This window comes from Megalops cyprinoides, chromosome 2, assembly GCF_013368585.1.
Source record: "Megalops cyprinoides isolate fMegCyp1 chromosome 2, fMegCyp1.pri, whole genome shotgun sequence".
NCBI classification, from domain to species: domain Eukaryota; kingdom Metazoa; phylum Chordata; class Actinopteri; order Elopiformes; family Megalopidae; genus Megalops; species Megalops cyprinoides.
The window spans coordinates 37,131,697-37,149,006 of NC_050584.1; the positions used below are offsets into that span (position 1 = coordinate 37,131,697).

General features: G+C 40.3%; 2 protein-coding genes across 4 annotated transcripts in view; both read left to right on the top strand.

The window, feature by feature from the left end:
• anos1b (anosmin 1b) overlaps positions 1–4,189 on the top strand; it is a 34,790-nt gene extending 30,601 nt beyond the window's left edge. For both annotated transcript variants that reach the window (XM_036522578.1, XM_036522579.1), the window contains exons 10-14: positions 801–895; positions 2,312–2,480; positions 2,880–3,109; positions 3,482–3,623; positions 4,162–4,189. In XM_036522578.1, coding sequence (XP_036378471.1) covers positions 801–895; positions 2,312–2,480; positions 2,880–3,109; positions 3,482–3,622 — 635 coding nt within the window. In that variant the 3' untranslated portion in view covers position 3,623; positions 4,162–4,189. The remainder of the gene's footprint in view (positions 1–800; positions 896–2,311; positions 2,481–2,879; positions 3,110–3,481; positions 3,624–4,161) is intronic.
• A 1,596-nt stretch (positions 4,190–5,785) lies between these two features.
• Positions 5,786–12,655, top strand: senp5 (SUMO specific peptidase 5). Of its 2 annotated transcripts, XM_036521484.1 has the most exons (10): positions 5,786–5,876; positions 6,390–7,746; positions 7,845–7,950; positions 8,429–8,576; positions 8,827–8,874; positions 9,168–9,245; positions 9,683–9,820; positions 10,218–10,301; positions 10,692–10,742; positions 10,865–12,655. In XM_036521484.1, the coding sequence occupies exons 2-10, from the start codon at positions 6,408–6,410 to the stop codon at positions 10,973–10,975; spliced, it is 2,103 nt and encodes a 700-aa protein (XP_036377377.1). In that variant the 5' UTR covers positions 5,786–5,876; positions 6,390–6,407; the 3' UTR covers positions 10,976–12,655. The 2 variants fall into 2 exon arrangements, with proteins under 2 accessions (XP_036377377.1, XP_036377378.1); XM_036521485.1 differs by lacking the exons at positions 10,218–10,301; positions 10,692–10,742; positions 10,865–12,655 and having other exon boundaries at positions 9,168–9,256; positions 9,683–9,730.
• Positions 12,656–17,310: the final 4,655 nt, after the last annotated feature.

Consider the following 17,310-nt stretch of genomic DNA (forward strand, 5'->3'; position numbering starts at 1 on the left):
TACAGGACAGGAGTATGGGAGTGAGCTGCGGTGTGCAGCCTCCCTTCACATCAGAGCAGCAGTACACCACTGCCAGTCTGCTTTACATGCCCACACCAGGTGCTGGTCATTATTGCACTGAGCTGTGCCTGGCTTTGCCGTAAATTCTGCTGTGGATGTATTGGCCGTCTGATGACAGTCACTGCTGCCATACAGCAGCCAAGTCACTTGCACGGTATGTGTGAAGAGGAAGGAATGCACAAGCCTCTCCAACACCGGCACTGACACAAGGCCAACAGCAAAGACTTTTACATGACTTTGAGTGTTTTTAATAAATTTACCAAAAAATGCCTCATAAGCAAGTTCCCAAAATACCCTCTTGGCGACATGATGGCATTCAGAGGATTCTGTTTAAACCGCAGAGGAGCATAAGCACAGAGTGCTGATTTACTGTTATCTCTTGGAGAAAGAATGAGAAAAGGCACGAGGACAGATTTAATAATATCAGTATGGGCTATAGATAAAAAACAGATGTGCTGGGGAAGGATCTGTGGGGTTTAGACAACCTGGAACTCTGTAGGAGATGTATTTGGTGAAAGATGTAAGGATGCTCGGATAGAGGACAGGAAGAGAGGAGAGAGGAATCTGTCTTTTGAAAAGTGTCAGTGCAGCTTACAGAGATGTGACTTCAGAAAGAAAACTTCAAATATTACTTAAAACATTTTTGAAAAATCTGTCCAAAATGGTATTTGCAGTGAACATAGGCAACAGAGGCAATGTACTACAGCATTAATTGTTATGTTATTTATTTTCCTGAACAGAAACCGTGAAGGATTCCACTTTATACCTACTAAGATGGTATCCAGATGTGTGTGCTAACAATGTAACAAAGACAGAGAAAACAGCCACTGTCCAGGTAGGTCAGATTGTTTTATGTGCTGTCTGGTGCAGTCCAAAAATCTGGTGTAAAATCAAACCAGTCTGTTCTCAAAGTGTATATTTCAATGCCATGTCATCTGTGATACTAAGATAGATTTGGAAGAATAGATGAATGCACCTTTTGTACATCACTCTGGATAACAGCGTCTGCCAAAAGAAAGAAGGTAAAATGTAAACGTAGTAACTTGACTTTTGAGAAACATTTCCGGCAAAATCTACATTTGGAAGTGGATATTTTATTAAATGCATAAAAATTGTACTGAAAAATGGACTTTAATTCCTATGACCATGGACTGCACGGTTGTGGGTCAGAGTTATATAACGGATGGATCTTCCTGTAATTCAGTGAATATGAGCTCCTGTTTGAACTGCAGTTTGGGTTTGGACTTCATCAGTAGCCAGAAAGAAACTGTAGATTGTTTAATAAACATAGGAATGTGCCTTATTGAGTGCTTTTCCAACAGAGCCCTTCAGAAAATGATACGTTCAGCTAGTGGGCAACACATTTTAAAAGGGGGTCATTGTGTATCCTGACCATTTTAATCCAGAGTCAATTCGGGTTCATGAACCACAAGCTTTATGATGCCAGGTGACAAACCAAGTGCGATTTCATGTTGGGCTGCAGTGGAAAAGTGACGCTTGCCACTGCATGCTTTAATCACAGTTTCTCATTCTGGGCTAGTACCTCCCAAAGAGCTGGTGCTGAGAGTTTAGAATCATCTGTAAGCTCAGCATCAAACCTCCTCACCGCACCTATCAAACTCCCACTGATGAGAGGGGAGATTTTACTCAGATCCCCACCACAGATGCTCTAGTCAGGCAGCAACTGTAACACTATCCTAATACAGGGAATGAAATGAGAGCTTAAAAATGTCATTTTCACTAACTGCCTATCAGCTGACCCCTAATTGTGAAACATGACACCAGTCTTATTTGGTAGTGTTTCTTTCGAAACAAAAACCTTTTTTGTTCCTCCAATTTTATAAAACTATGAAACATAGAATTTTGATAGAGCCGTAGCCAAACAAGATAGAGCCGTAGCCAAACAAGTACTTTTTCCAACAGCAGTTTGTCATCAGCTGGCTATGCGGCTAATGAAAATGTGTGAGAGGCATTTAGTAACCTGCCTGTTTATGGCATAAATACTGAGGAGGTATCTTTGCTGTCTGATTTTCCATTTTTCTTGGTGAGCCTAGTTAAGCTTCTCTGATTTTCTCTGTACTTAGTTCTCTTTATTTTTCTTTGCGTTCTTTCCTATCATCTGTCTCCATTGTTCTTTATTACTATTATCTTGATTCTCATTATTTTTCCTCTCTCCCATAATTTTACTCCTCTTAAATTTTCTTCATGGTGTACTGTGTTGTAATTTCTCCCCTGTGCTCTTCACCCCAAGGGAACCCACTTTGTCATCACTGGCCTGCTGTTTGCCTGTAAGTACAGGGTGGCAGTGATGCCCATGTCTGGGCAGGGTCACGGGTCAGAGGCCGTGACTTCCGTGACTACCCCACAATGCTCCGCTGTGAAAGGCAGGGGGGTGAAGTCTGTGTCCTGTGCAAGGGAGGGTAAGGAGAGCACCCTCGAAACAACACACAAAGTTTGACAAATGAGCTGCTACCCTGCATGTATAACCTCCTGACATTCTAATTCATTAAGCACATCAGTATTTGTTCTTTCCCGCTGCCCCTGCTGTGTTTGGGGCTCTGTGTATTGCAACTCAGCAGCCTGCTATGAAACGAAATTCACAATCAATCAAGTAGCTGTTTTCTCAGCAGGCATTGCCAATTGAGCCAGACTTTATTATGCTCTGTCCAGTATGCCATGTACAGTCCAATATGACTCTAATGACTAAGTATATGAGCAGGACCCGCATGTATTCTGTGTTTAAGTTGATTAGTGTTCCTGAAAAAGTCCTGCTACTCTCTTTTTCTCTCATGCCTGAATATTTATTTTTCCTGTCCCAGAGCGCCACCCTCTGGCCAGAAAGGCACAGCAGCGCCCCGAGAGGCTAACGGCTGCCTTTCACACGGTGAATGGCTCTTTGCAGGGAATTTTCAGCTGGCAAGTATCCCAGGCTGCCCCAGGGCAGGGCTCCATTGCTGGGTTCCAGTTCTCCTGGGTCCAGGTCTCCAGCAGCACCAGTACTACTGCAGTCTCTGACACACTCATTTCCCAGACCCAGATCCTGGCCCCGGTAAGTCACACTCCGATCCCAGCAATCTGGCCACACTGCACGTCAAGCAGGCGTTCTTTACCTTAATCCTCGCTACTCACTGTAGATCATGTAGCACTTCTAGCTCCCAACTGTATATGGTTGTGAAAGACCAATGATTGTTAATGACAAATTTAACTCTTAACTAATGTAAAAGTAGCTGTTGATTGATTTCTAGTTGGCAATTAAACCGTGATATAGATTCAGATGTTGGAATAACACTGTTACTTTACAATTGGAAGCATGCTTTTTATTAATTGAACTGGTCTCGGTACATGTCCATGAGCAACTGTTCAGGAAGATGGTGTGTTTACCTCTGAGCTCACATATGTATGGTGTTTCTCTTTGTCTCAGGATCAGTACTCTCTGACTGTGGATCACCTACAGCCAGAGAGTGTATACAAGGTACAGGTCCAAGCACTGTCAGCAGGGGGCAGCGGTCCCTCTGTGGTAAGGACGTTGCACACACCCCAGCTCAATGGCACACTGCTATGAGGTAAGCATTCACGGTATTCACATACCTCATTGCCAATGTTAGCCAGCCATTGGACCTCTGTGCAGTACATTGCATGTAGCATAAGCATTTTAGAATGAGGGACTTTACACTTTATACCTTGCATTACTCAAGTACCTGCATTCTTAAGGATTGTTACTAAAAATTCATTAATTATAGTTTATGTACAGTAGCAGGTGCTGTAAACCAGTGAGTAAAGCTGTATATAGAGCTATTTGAATACTTTGACAGGTGAAAAATTAAGCTATAATGTGTGTACTTACAGCAAACAAGCCCTAGAAATGCCTCATTTTATTTTGTCAAAGAGGCACTGAAACTTGTGTGATAGTGGAATATCTGGCAACCCTACCTTGTGCTGCTTACTGTTCAGCTTCTTTTGGGGTGCAGCAGAGTGCCCAATAATAAGAGAAACCTTATAGCCTTGATGAGACAATGTGAGTTTTACACAAGTGAAGAAAGGCTGAGTTACATGTCAATAGTGTTATTTTTAAATTAACATAAAGTTTTTTTCTTTTTACAGCCTTTTCCTCTAGTGTTTCAACCTCGGCTACTCATCAGTGCATCTCACAAAAATGTCACTACAAACAAGATCTTTTTGGAGAAAACTGTAATTAAAAATAATGTGTGTAATTAAACCATCACATGTATCATCTTACTAATATCAACATCGCATGATATTAATTAGAGAAATAAATTAAAACGATAAAAGATAGTTTATAAATTCTGTCAACTGCTTGTATTCTAAATGTTTAGAAACTTTAGTTTTTAATAATGTATCACATAGTCATACTTTCACATATGTGAAAATATATAGCACTGATGTATGTAGTAGTCCCAGTGTCTCCTCCTTTGTCAGTGTTTCATGTGCTTGAACTCTGTTTCATTGAAATACTAAATCAGGTTTTAAAATTTCTTTTAAAGACAAATTCCATGCAGATCTGTTTTTTAGCTTTAGAAACATGAAGCCCCTTTAAATTTGTGATTTATGAAGATGCTGTGCCATAACTTATTTAATGACCCAGATGACCGACAGAACAAGAGTGTGGACTTGATTTAACCTCTGAAATGTCCTGAAACATCATTCCTGGTTTATTTATTGTGCTGTAATTACAAAGTATTGTGAATGTGGTGTTTGCTTGTCGCAGTGCACGTGAGTGACAGCAAGCTGTCAGATGGAGCAAAAGTGTTGTTCATTGTCCTGGATCCTGCACCACTACTGAACTCTGCACTAAACCTCATGGAGGAGGAGTTCACAACAAGCTGGTTAAAAGCAGTCTGAATATTGTATTTAACAGTCACATGTGGCACTGTGATGATGGTTAAAAAAACAGTATAATATAATGTACATCATTTGAAGATCAGATCCAAAAGACTGGACCCACATGCTATACTGCTGGCAAAAGTAGCCAGGCTCATTTGTCAAATTCTTCTCTTACTCATGTCTTTATTGTATAATAGCATATTTCTTTTGTAAATATTGTACTTACCTTTATGTATACTATTTGTACATCACTGTTACCATGAATAAAGTCAAACTAAAATGAAACAATACATCTGGTTTTATAATAACATTGGACTTGCCAAGACTCCAAATGGGAAAAGATATGAGGAATAAATATACTCATGATGGTTAAAAAGACTTGTAATAATGTAAATATTCAAGCTCTGAATAGCTTGCAAACATTGATTTTTAAGAAAACATTCTGAGTGATATTAAAAGCAACCACAGAGGGCTTTCCACTATGTATAGCTACATATCTTTTCTGTTATGATTATTTTTAATATACAGAAAAATCGATGAACTCTTGAAACGTCCCTTAAATGATTTAAAGTAGTGAAATGTATATGTAGTATATCTAGTGTATCTAGTTACTGTAGCCATTACCTTGGAAGCATAAGTATTTACAGCCTTTTAAATTCCATTATTTTGAAGTACAAGGAGACAGCTGTGTAAAAACATGATGTGCGCATGATTAAGGCACTGCTGAGGGAGGCTAATGGACACCCACTTTCCAAACCTAGACAAGCTCTTCATACTTTATTTACATATCCGACCGCAAGAGGGCGTAAACTACTGTTAAGGTTTTATTGCATTGATGTGACGTACATTACAAGCGACAGAGCGCCTTCCCATGAAAAACGAAGCGACGCGTTTTTCATCAGACGAATTATTTGGCCACAACAGACTGTTGAATATCGTGGTGCACTTGTCTGTACAATTATGGCAGGGTTTTGGTAACGTATATATTTTATCTTCTCCACATTTGACCGTAGAAGCAAAGGCATCGAAGCGCTTGCTTACGCATTTAGTTTTCAGATAGATTCAGAGCAAACTGAATAGATACACGTAGCTGGCTAGCTCGCTAAATATAGCTTGCTAGTAAACGTTAGCTACCCCAAGATAGACTCTTCAAAGTTGGTTTCCATTCGCTGTGTTGTATCAATGATAATTTCATTAATTATTTTATATTTTAACGTTGTTAGGTTGATAATTTAAAAACGGGATCAACTCGCTAAAGATACTGCTTTACTGCTAAATTTTTGCAAAGGTTATGCAGACTTGGTTGGGTAGCTCGCAGGGTACGTTTCAGATGACTAGCTAACTACCTTTACGATATTTTCAGGTAAAACGGTTATGTGACTGACATCAGTTAAACTTCTAAACACAAAGTTTCCTTCAGGTTCATGTAATTATAAGTGCTATCAGCACGTTTACCCTTTGTGTTTCTCTTTTTCGTTTGCTGACAGCTCTCTTCCTTGGTCATAATGTGCCACTGTTATTCGAAGAGACTACATAGAGCAGTGAATGTTACTACCACGGATCTTTCCCCTCCTAATTGCACCTGGTCCGGGATAAACGTGTGGAAGCGTCCTTTCAAATGCAGCCCGCCTCACAGCTGCACGAGGCGACGCATCAAGATCGCGGCAGAGAGAGAAACAAATGTGTGGCTAGCGGTGCAATCAGAGACCATTTTTGCCAGCGAGAACAGTTCAAAAACTAGACACGGGCCGCGGAGGTCCACTCAACTCAGACTCCAATCTGTCGACAAGGTGGGGAAACATGTGGTCGAGAGCTGCAGTCCTCCTGGCCCACTAGAATATTCAAGCCCCAAAGAGAACACTCTAACGCTCTCTCTGGAGTGCAAGTCAGCAGGGTACACAGGGCATGTACATGCTCCTCAAAAGACTATTGTTAAAATCACTGGACAGCTGATTGTTGGCAGTCTTCTTTGTGATTCTTCAGCTGGAGCAGCAGATAATAGGAACAGGCTGAAAAATAAAGGTGCCACAAAACAGCCAGAGATATACAATAAGAAGAACGCTGCTCTACTTCTGTTGATGCGGTACTTGTTTAATGTCCAGTACCGACGTAGAGTCAGGAAGTCTCATACTGGGGGGCTCGGGAAAGAGAGGAAAGCCAAGAACCAGTCTAGGACCTCCACCCATAGGGGAAGGAGACTGAAAGCAGAGGTGCTTGGCTACTTGTCCAGTCTGAGTGCAGAATCCAAGGAGTTGATCAGGGAGGTCAATGGCGATGACCTGCTGAGGCTGAAGAGGAGGAGTTCGAAGGGTTCGGTGAGGGATGGGGTAGGGCTGCTGGAGGGAAGCATGGTGCACGGCTGCTCCACTCCCGAGGCGTCACAGCCAGAGCAGGCGCCCGGCCACGGGCGCACCTCAGGCAGGAAGCGCACACCCAAGGGCTGTGACTGCTGTGGCCCCAACCACAAGCCCCAGCCAGCCAAAGTCCCGGCACCGGACAGGCCTGGGAGGAGGGGCCACAAGAAGAGGGCATCGGAGACGGAGCGGGAAACGACAGACTGGGCGACGCCAACGGCCAGCGATGGTGACGGCACCGTCCCCCTCAATGGCGCCAGTGGCTCTGAGGGCGAGGCTGCGGAGCAAAGCACCGACATGGAGGTGGAGCCGCCCGCACCCTGCCCAAGCTACTGCACCAACCCGCTGCTGGACCACCGCTACTGCAAGACTGAGGACGGGGACTCCTCCACAGGTGGAGAGAGCTCCGAGAGGGAGGAGGAGGGAGGGCCCAGAAATCCGCTGCTGACCACAGACATCACTGATGATGATATCACAGAGCTCATTCATGGTAAAGTGTACAGATAGCTTTCTTCCTGTGGAAGCATGTAAAGCTGATTCACCTCACGTTTGTTTTTCCCATAATACACCTGTTTTTCTCCCCCACAGAGTTCCTGGAGCATTTCTATGAGAAGTATGGGAGCTTTATCCCGCTGAGTGAGAGCGATGTACTTGAGCACCTTAACCAGAAGTTGAACACTGACCTCGCCAGCAGGCACGTAGGCTTGTGGGATTCATGCTGGCCGTCTTGTATGGCCAACATGTATGTCATGCCAAGCTTCATTTCTAGTAACCCTCTGTCTAGGCAGGCCAAATAGGATTATAAACATCAATAATGTGTACTTTGAACAAAGGTTTGCCTTGTATCAGCACTCAGAAAATTTCATATTCCATCATTATGCAGCAGTGATGAAAAGATTTCATATAGTAAGCTTGTAACAAGGCTATCTGCTGTTCATTGTGTCCTGACCAGAAGGAAGTCAGTACCCTGAAAGGCTGATGAGTCACCCTTAGTATTGCTGTGTGTGTTAAGTAGCGTCACTTTCTACAAGTATCATTGCATGTATCTCCACAGCAACAAGTAATGCAGCTCATGATGACATACTCAGGAACCAGCAGCTGGTAAAGCTTTTACCTCCCCAGTGCTGTTTCTCTTCTTGTGAATTCATGATGGTTTTCCTCCCTCATATCAGGAAGACATTCGTCAATTCAGAAGTGGGAAAGTACCGGGCTGGTCTGGCCTGCGCTCCTATGCATTATTTCAAAGTGGCCTACAACAAGCACACACTGACTCTGGAGGACCTCTCCACACTGGATGACCAAAACTGGGTTAACGACCAGGTGCGCAAAAGCACAGACCATACCTGACCATCCTCTCTGCTAAATATCGTCAGAAATTGAAATGTTTTTTTTTTTTTGTATTAATATGGTATAACGTGTTAAATTTTCATCCTCCCAAAGATAATCTTGCAACACTGCTAAATTATCTTATACTCCAGAAAAAAAATATGTAAAAGTTATTTAAAAAGATCTGCTCTTTTATATAACAGGAAACAATGTTCACTTTAATTTGTTCTCAATTTGTTTTCAGGTGATAAATATGTATGGTGAATTAATTATGGAGGCAGTAAACCATAAGGTAAGATGACTGATGTGTGCAGTAACATCTGCAATGAAATGACCATAAACACGCATCATTCATTTTGAAGGTGGACATTTAATTTAATCATCAGTAAACTGAATTCCATAGCACTGTCTTCATGTATATGTAAATCTGTGTTCGTTTTATGTATGCTAAAACACTGCTTAGAGAGTAAAATTACTGAGACTAACTTTTATAATCAAGGTCTGTGAGGTTTGAAAGCATAAGCTATCCTCTCCACCCTCTGTGGTGTTTGTGTTGCTGAATTTGCATCTGTTTTTCTTTTGCAGGTCCATTTCTTCAACAGCTTCTTTCACAGACAACTAGTAGCCAAAGGGTATGAGGGAGTGAAGAGGTGGACCAAAAAGGTAAGGTAATGGTAGGTCATTTTTCACAATGTTGGCTGATTTCAGAAGACGAAGGAATGTTAGACTGTTTATTAGACAGGGTGTTTGAGTGATGCTGTTTCTGTACAGATGGTATGAGGTAGTTCAGAGCATCAAAAGGAATGGATGGTGGTGTTACTGAAAACATTCTGTGCATGTAAAAATGTTCTTAAAACAAAAGGCAAGAAGTGGTAGAGACAGAAGGTCATTACCAAGGAAACCACAGCTTTCAGAGGTCAGCTGTTTGGCTGCAGTGCTTTGGGATATGATAACCGGTAAAGTTTGTTAGAGAAAGTCTGACTCAAAACAGTTTAAGGGAACTCTATAATCATCTATAATCCTAAGAGCTAAAAAAAAAAACCCTAGGATCCTAAAACCTTGGAGTTTCATGAATGGTTGTCATTCTCTTGTGACTGCAGGTTGATCTGTTCACCAAAAGTCTGCTGCTGATTCCCATCCACCTGGAGATCCACTGGTCTTTGATAACTGTGGACATCACCAACCAAACCATCCACTTCTATGACTCCCAAGGCATCATGTTCAAATATGCCGTCGAGGTAAATACAGATCAATGATTGGCTGAAAGATAAGCATATGAGTGACATGTCAAAGTACTCAAGTACCATTCAGGGAGATTTACTGTTCAAGACCTGTCCTTGAATAGATTCAAGCACGATACATGTAGTATCCATGGGGCTATATTGGAAGAAAATGCTTTTGTTGTTGTGAGCACAGAGTCAATTTACATTTTGTTGAAATTAACAATTGATTGAGAGACTTCACCTTCTTTGTGTGCTTAACTGTATATTTAGCTGACATTTACAGCTAAAAATCTTATGATGCAAAATTCTGCAAATTGTCATTAAAGAGGACTTACTGTATCAAACCCATGGCTTGTGTGTGAGACGTGGGTATGTGTCCATAGCTGTTTGAGGTTATCCTCTCTTCTAACAGAACATCATAAGATACATGCAGGCTGAGGCAAAAGAGAAGCAGAATGTGGTGTACCAGAAAGGCTGGAAGATGATTGTAAACAAGGTAAAGGGCTGCAGTAAGCGCAGAATGGGGTTTTTCCAGACTAAACGAAAATAATGCTTAAAAAAAAAATCCGTAAATGATATTGGGTGAAGATGGAATATATTATAAGATAGAAGACAACCTTATCCAGAGCATCTTAAAAAGCATAGTTTATACATAACCCAATAGTTCACCTCAAATCTAAACAATTGAGTTTAATTTCCTTTAACATTTAATTAAATGTTACAACATTATTTCTGGTCCAGATGCTTAACCACTACTTCAGATTGGATGCACAAGTTAGATATATTCCTGCCTGTCAAGCATGTGAAGGTTTTTCAATATATTAAAGCCTGCCAACCCTTACTGCTGTCCACGTGAGGGTGATTTGAGTCTTCCCTCTTTCCACAGTGTATTCCACAACAGAAGAATGACAGTGACTGTGGGGTTTTTGTTTTAGAGGTAAAGGAAATCAACTTTTCTCAGTCTTGTGTGGTTACTTTTTCCACAGTGTCAGCGTCATTATAACCTGTTGTGCTCTCTTGTCCATATTGTCACATCTGCTTGTTCTCTCTCTCTCTTAGTACTGTAAGTGCCTGGCCTTAAAAGAACCGTTGCAGTTCTCACAGGAGGACATGCCCAAAGTCCGGAAGAGAATTTACAAGGAGCTCTGCGAGTGCAAACTCAAGCACTAAACCTGATCTCTGTCTCCGCTTGGCAGAGTCACCCCCCGCTCCCCCCCCAACCATGCACCCACTTCCCCAGCTTGCCTCTGAGCGTGAATAGTGGTCGCAGTTCCTTTGTACTCTTCCCTCCTCCTGGAAGTTACAAAACAGAGGCCAAGAGCAGAGCGTTCCGGTGCAGACCGTCACTAAACAGGACCACGGTGAGCAACATGAGCACTGCCCTGGAGGCCAGTGGCTGACGCTCGATGTCACGCGGATGCGTGTGGCGGGCGTGTGGCTGCAGGAGCCGAAATGGAACGTTCTCCGCGATGGTCACGATGCCTAATTACCTCACGTTCAGTTGTTGGTTCGTTTGCGATTCTTTGTTAGCCGATCCTTCTTTGGTCACGAGACTGTGCACTTTTTTAGATGACAGAGACCAGATGGCAGCTGTGCACCAGTAACAGACGCTGCTGATGTTGATACAGAATATACTCTGCTTTCTGACTGTTGGGACTATGGTCACAGGTAGGCTTATCATGTGTTCTCGTCAGAGCTTAAAAAATACTTGAAAGTCCGACTTTTTATATTATTCAAGGTTGGCCTGTAGTGTAGTTCCATCACAAAGATGACAGTAGTAGGAGGCTTTTAACTGAATGTACTTAATGGCTGAGACAGGTTCATTTCACCAGAGAAAGGGTAAATTACCAAAACATTTGCTCTTTATATTCATAGGCAGCAGGTACAAGCTGCGACTGTGGACCACTATTGTGACTGTTAACAGTGGGATGCAATCGAAATGTGTTGTGAACACCTTTATGTAACATTTTTACAACAGTTGCATATGTGTAGGTTTGATTTCTTGTTTGAATACATTATTACTGTGTTATCATGTACAGTTATTTGGTGAAAAAAGGCAGCTGTTGCCTTTGTAACTCCACAAATCTACAGATCCTATTCTGTCCTGATTAGAGCATTCTAGATACCTTCCTTGTGTTGTCAAAATCTTCAGTGTTGGGTCCAATGAAACACACATACCTTTGCATCTGAATGACCAATAAAGCAAATGCACCTGACATTTTTGAGGCGGATTGTATAATGTACATTCCCCTCATAAAGTTTTTTCCGCAAAGGTTCACATGAACCTGTGTTTTCAGTAAATGCATGGCTCATGCACCACCAGTTTCATCTTGTTCAACGCAAGATGTATTGAGAATGAAAGTTTTAGATTATTTTGTTGCCATTTAAGAAGGAAGGCATTTGTTACAGTTGATGGCCTTATTTTCTGTTTTTAATTTGTAAATCAGTGTGTGAGAGAATGAGAGGGGTATGGAACAGTTGTAGAGTAATATTTCCTTCAACCCAGCATATTTTAAACCTGACCTGTGTTTGTAAGCCGCTTCAGCAGCCAAATGTTCAGTGTGTGAATGGTAGCAAAGCCGGTATGAGGGACTTACCTGAATAGTTATCTGAGTTATCTGAATAGTTGTAAAGTTACTTGAAGTGTAACAATAAAAAACTTCTCTCCTCTGACAAGTGTCCTGCCAAATTGGTGATCCATTTTCTCTGTTCAGGTACTGCCAGGTGCCGCATAACACCAAACCTGCACTCTGCTCATCTCTCCTGCTTTGTTTTTGTGGCTTCGTCTGTCCTTATGAGGGCATTTCCTTTGTAATACCGGACTCCTCAGATGAGATTTTGCGCATTTAACTCCTCATATTTACCAAGCAATACTTTCACAGCAAATTAAGTTTTCAAATGTTTTTGTGTGTTTCCAGGAATTGTAATGTGTGGGGAATGCTTGAGAAGAATATTTTGATGCGAACCCCTTTACCTGAAACACATACCAATACCAAATCATTACATTAAGAATTGTGACCGCAGAAGTGCAGCACAAAATTGACTGGAACACCCAGCCATGGGGTTGAGCTGGCATTGCTCATGAGCATCTCACCACAGGAGGCTCAAAAGAAAATGGTTTCTGCGTCACTCATTGGCACTTCCCAGAAAAATAACCAAGAGGTCTTTGGTGCTTTGCCAGTTCTCCACATCCACCTTAACCAGGACCATAATGTCATCTATATTCATCTCTGACCTGGAAAAAGCAAAAACCTCCCACCCCCCAATGGACAAGATCATGATCTTGTCTATAAACCTGGGTAGATAAGGATGTTTGCATATGTTTCATAAAATGGATGCTTGAGAGATAATGTTTGCCAAAAATTATTTTTAGCAAGCTGTTTCCTCAGCGCAACTGTAGGAATCTGTAGGAACTGTAGGAACATGAACTGCTTTCATGTGAATCTAGAAGAGCTTTTCAAGTGAGCTTCACAGTGTTACATAGTGTCACAAGTTACAACACAGCGTGCAAGGAGTTAGGCATTCTTACTATGTACATCCGCCTTTACCCTGACGCTCATTGTGCCGTTTGAAGTTGTTGAAGTTTGCCGTTCGAAAGTGTTTCGTATTAGTTGCCCTATAGGCTGTAATTGTACAAATCTAATAGCACTGTGTCCTCAAACAGACCTCGCTCTCAGCTGAGAACTGTCTCATTGTGGAACTGTACACATCCTGTCCCCGTACTGTCGCTGTACTTACTGTATGCACTTTTGTAAGTCGCTTTGGATAAAAGCATCTGCTAAATAAATAAATGTAAATGTAAATGTACATCTCTCATGGAAATACCAGTTGCCTTGCAAACAATTGGATTAAAGAAATAATCTGAGTTATAAAAAAGTTTGCAAAATCATAACAGGATGATGGAATAACAAGCTCCATTCAGGGACATCGATATATTACCCATCTACAGTGTTGCCTAATAAAGCTGTGAGCCATTAACAGTGAAAAACTCCACAGCAGGGACTTTCTGCTGCTGTTTGATGGGGGCCTGACTGTAAAGCAATGGTTCAAGTGGACTTAATATTTTCCACTTTAAAGTGTGTGAATAAGCAGCATCTATAGGTTTACTAGCCGCAGACACATTCTTAAAATGTATTTTTTTTTATTTAGCAAGATCAGAATAAAGTGTCATTACCCTCTTTGTTTCTCATGAAATAATAGTAATAATAATATACATTATATAAACATGTCCTCACATCAAAAATAAAATTTAACTGTAAAGTAATGGAGAAGTTTAACAATCTTATCCCATACCAAAGCAGCATATATGGGTGCACTGATAGCGAAATAATTTAATTAGTTTTCTGGTTATATTGTGTGATTAATTGAGAAATAGTTAACATTTTTCATATTTGTATTTGTCATGATTACATTGTATAATTTTTGCAATTACAGAATATTACAGTTATTTTTGAATAGAAGATATTCAACACAGAAATCATATAGAAACTGGCATTACTTTTCATATTTGAAAATATTCTACAGAGCAATGTAGGGTTGTCTGTAGATAATAGAAGCACCGTAGTGCATAGTGCCTGACACTATAATTCATTCTTGTTTGACAAATGCAAACATGTTAAGTCATGTTAAGGTGTGCATGTCTGTTGTCAGTCACTACAGTCAGCACTATAAGCTTGGCATCACTTCTGAAATTACCTAATCATTTTGTCTTGTTTCACCTTTATTTTAAATAAAAAATAATGAGAAGTAATGTCTCCTTGAAACGAGAAGAGTAAGGGATTTTCCTGCAAATGAATTCTACGGCATTATTAAACAGATTGAAAACCTTGTTTGATGGTCTGAGATTATAATGGATTTGGTTTTGTTAAGGGCAAAATGCCTCAGTTCATCACACAGTTTTATCTCAGCTCATGTGAACAATATAACACTAACACACAGTATATTCATTGCTGCATTGGGACATTCTATATAGTCCAGTTGGAAGATTTCTCCCTTGTCTGTCACAACAAAGTGGCCAGATTTTCTAGGTATTTCAGAGTTGCTTACCCAAGCTCCAGCCAATTTGGAAAGGGATCCTCAAGGTGGCCATAGCAAAATACCTTAAACATTGAAAAGAATGGCGTAATTCATAAGCATTTACATTTTATACCCTTATAACTCTATGAGTAGAAATGAACACATAGGTTCAAGGTGGCCACTTAAGTAATTGTTAAAAACGTGATAAAGATACGTCTGATCTCCAGAACCCATGAATAGTAACTACTAAGCCCCGCAGTTTGGCATTCAGGTAAATGTCCTGTCTCATTGAAAAACACCAAAAAGACAAAACACATTTCTAAAACTGTAATTAATATCAAACAAACAACTGCCAAGACACTTAAAAACCACAAAAATGATCACAGTGACCAGACAAGAATAAACAGAATAAATTTTATAGTGTGCTTGATGTAGATTAAGACTGTTTCAAAGAATGTTTTCACATTTTTCAAATACTTTTCAAAATTCCTTTGCAGAAACCGCAACTATTGACTATAAATGACTGTGACTATGGATTTTAAATAAACATAAACCTTGCTTAAATGTATTCATAACAGGAAGAAAACATTTTGTAACACCGCAATGTACCTATAGAGGGCGCTGTGCAATTTAGGGAAAACAATGGAACGCAAGACAACGCACTGTAGGTGAAATCCACTATAAATACCAAACTGAACATTTCTCTGGCAAACCTCTCAAAAAACATCTGCAACCAAAAGGATGAGGGCAGAGGGTTAGCCGTGAGGTTGTGTAATAACGTAATTTCAAGAAGATACAGAGGTGGATGAATTACAAGCTATTGCTGGAACACTTAAATGAATGTAATTATGACCACTATTATAAGAACTTTGAATATAAATACACTTTCACAAAGGGAGTGCTAGAGTCTCTTCATTGTACAAGCATAGTGAAGTAAACAACCACATTTATTTTTATTTGCACATCATTTTTAGTTCTCTGCTTAAATTGAAAAAAAAAAAAAAACAGGTCACGGAGTTTGAGGACTTTGGAATTGCAGCAATAGCAATCTTTCAGTGTTCCACTTGGCGGCCACCACCACAGAAAACTATCTATAAAGTGTCTATCAGTAAAATTTCACCCTATCAGCAACAGCAGTTATATGACTATGTATATTACACCATAACCTTATAAAGAAAAAATGAATTACCTTCAGATCCTTGGAATTACAGAATTTAATCATGTGTTACCATATATGCTTGTATTACATTTTATCTTATCATTATCAATAAGCTGAAAGGTTAAGTCAGCAGGTTATAATGTAGGATGTAAGCAGGATGTAATAAAGACTGTTACGGCCTGGCTGTTATGGCCAAAGTCCATGTCCTCTTACTGTAATCCTCACAAATTTTTGTTTATAATTTAAATTATGGGGATATATAAAGATGCTGGAGAGTTTAATTGGGGATGGGGTTGCCTGTCTGATGTGACTGTGTATCCCAGAGACTTGAGGAACGTTACACACACCATTCATACAGATATCTTCTACAGGTTATTGCTGTTGTTACATATACAGCCATTCAGATTAGCTTCCTTGCTCTGGAAAAGTGCCACATACAGGATTGAACCCTGAAACCTTACAAAGGTAAAATACTAATGGCCACAGCGATGTCCGATGTGCACTCTGTGAATCTACTTCACATGATCTACTTTCCCTTTGTCCCAGTATACTAATTCAAGACAAGGCCCAATGTTTACTATGCTTCTTTATTAATGACAGTGGCAGAAAACACTTCATAGACAGTATGTAGCAATACTTAAGCAGACGCCCTGGCCTGGCAACTAAATATTAGTTACATGTGTATTAATTTCATTCAAGAAATTGCTAAGACTTTCAAGACAAGCATTAAAGACAAGCAGTGAGTCAGTACATATACACTGATATGGTATCTGAACATCATATAAAAATAAATCTCTCATCAATAATACACATAAAATCAAGCATAGAACAATCTAGAAAGGAGCCTATCATTGCATGTGTGCAATAAAAGTATACAGTGAGCACTACATGTTGTTACAGTGCAAGTGCAATGGTTTGACGCACTTTGTCCAGTTGAGAGCTAAATTCCATTACTTGTTTGACAGAATTATGTTGCCTCTGCAACACACTTTGTCAGCTGTAGCTGCTGCATTTTTGTTTCATTTTCAGTGAAAAAGAACACTAAAGTTATTACCCAACTGCAATAAGTGACAAAAAAACATCTTAGCCACTGTGTACCAACAGCATCATTTTCTGATTCAGCTCTTCTTCTCACAAGGATGGAACTTCCTGTGTTCTCCCAAAAATACATAAGCGTGACACCAGACCACTACTTTTTCAAGGCTGATTCCAATTCTATTTTATAACCATGATTATTTTTACTAATATGTTTGATTAGCAGACATATCTATTCAAGCAAGGTTATACTTTCATAAAAGTCTCATAAAAGTCTAGATCAACAATGGGAGTC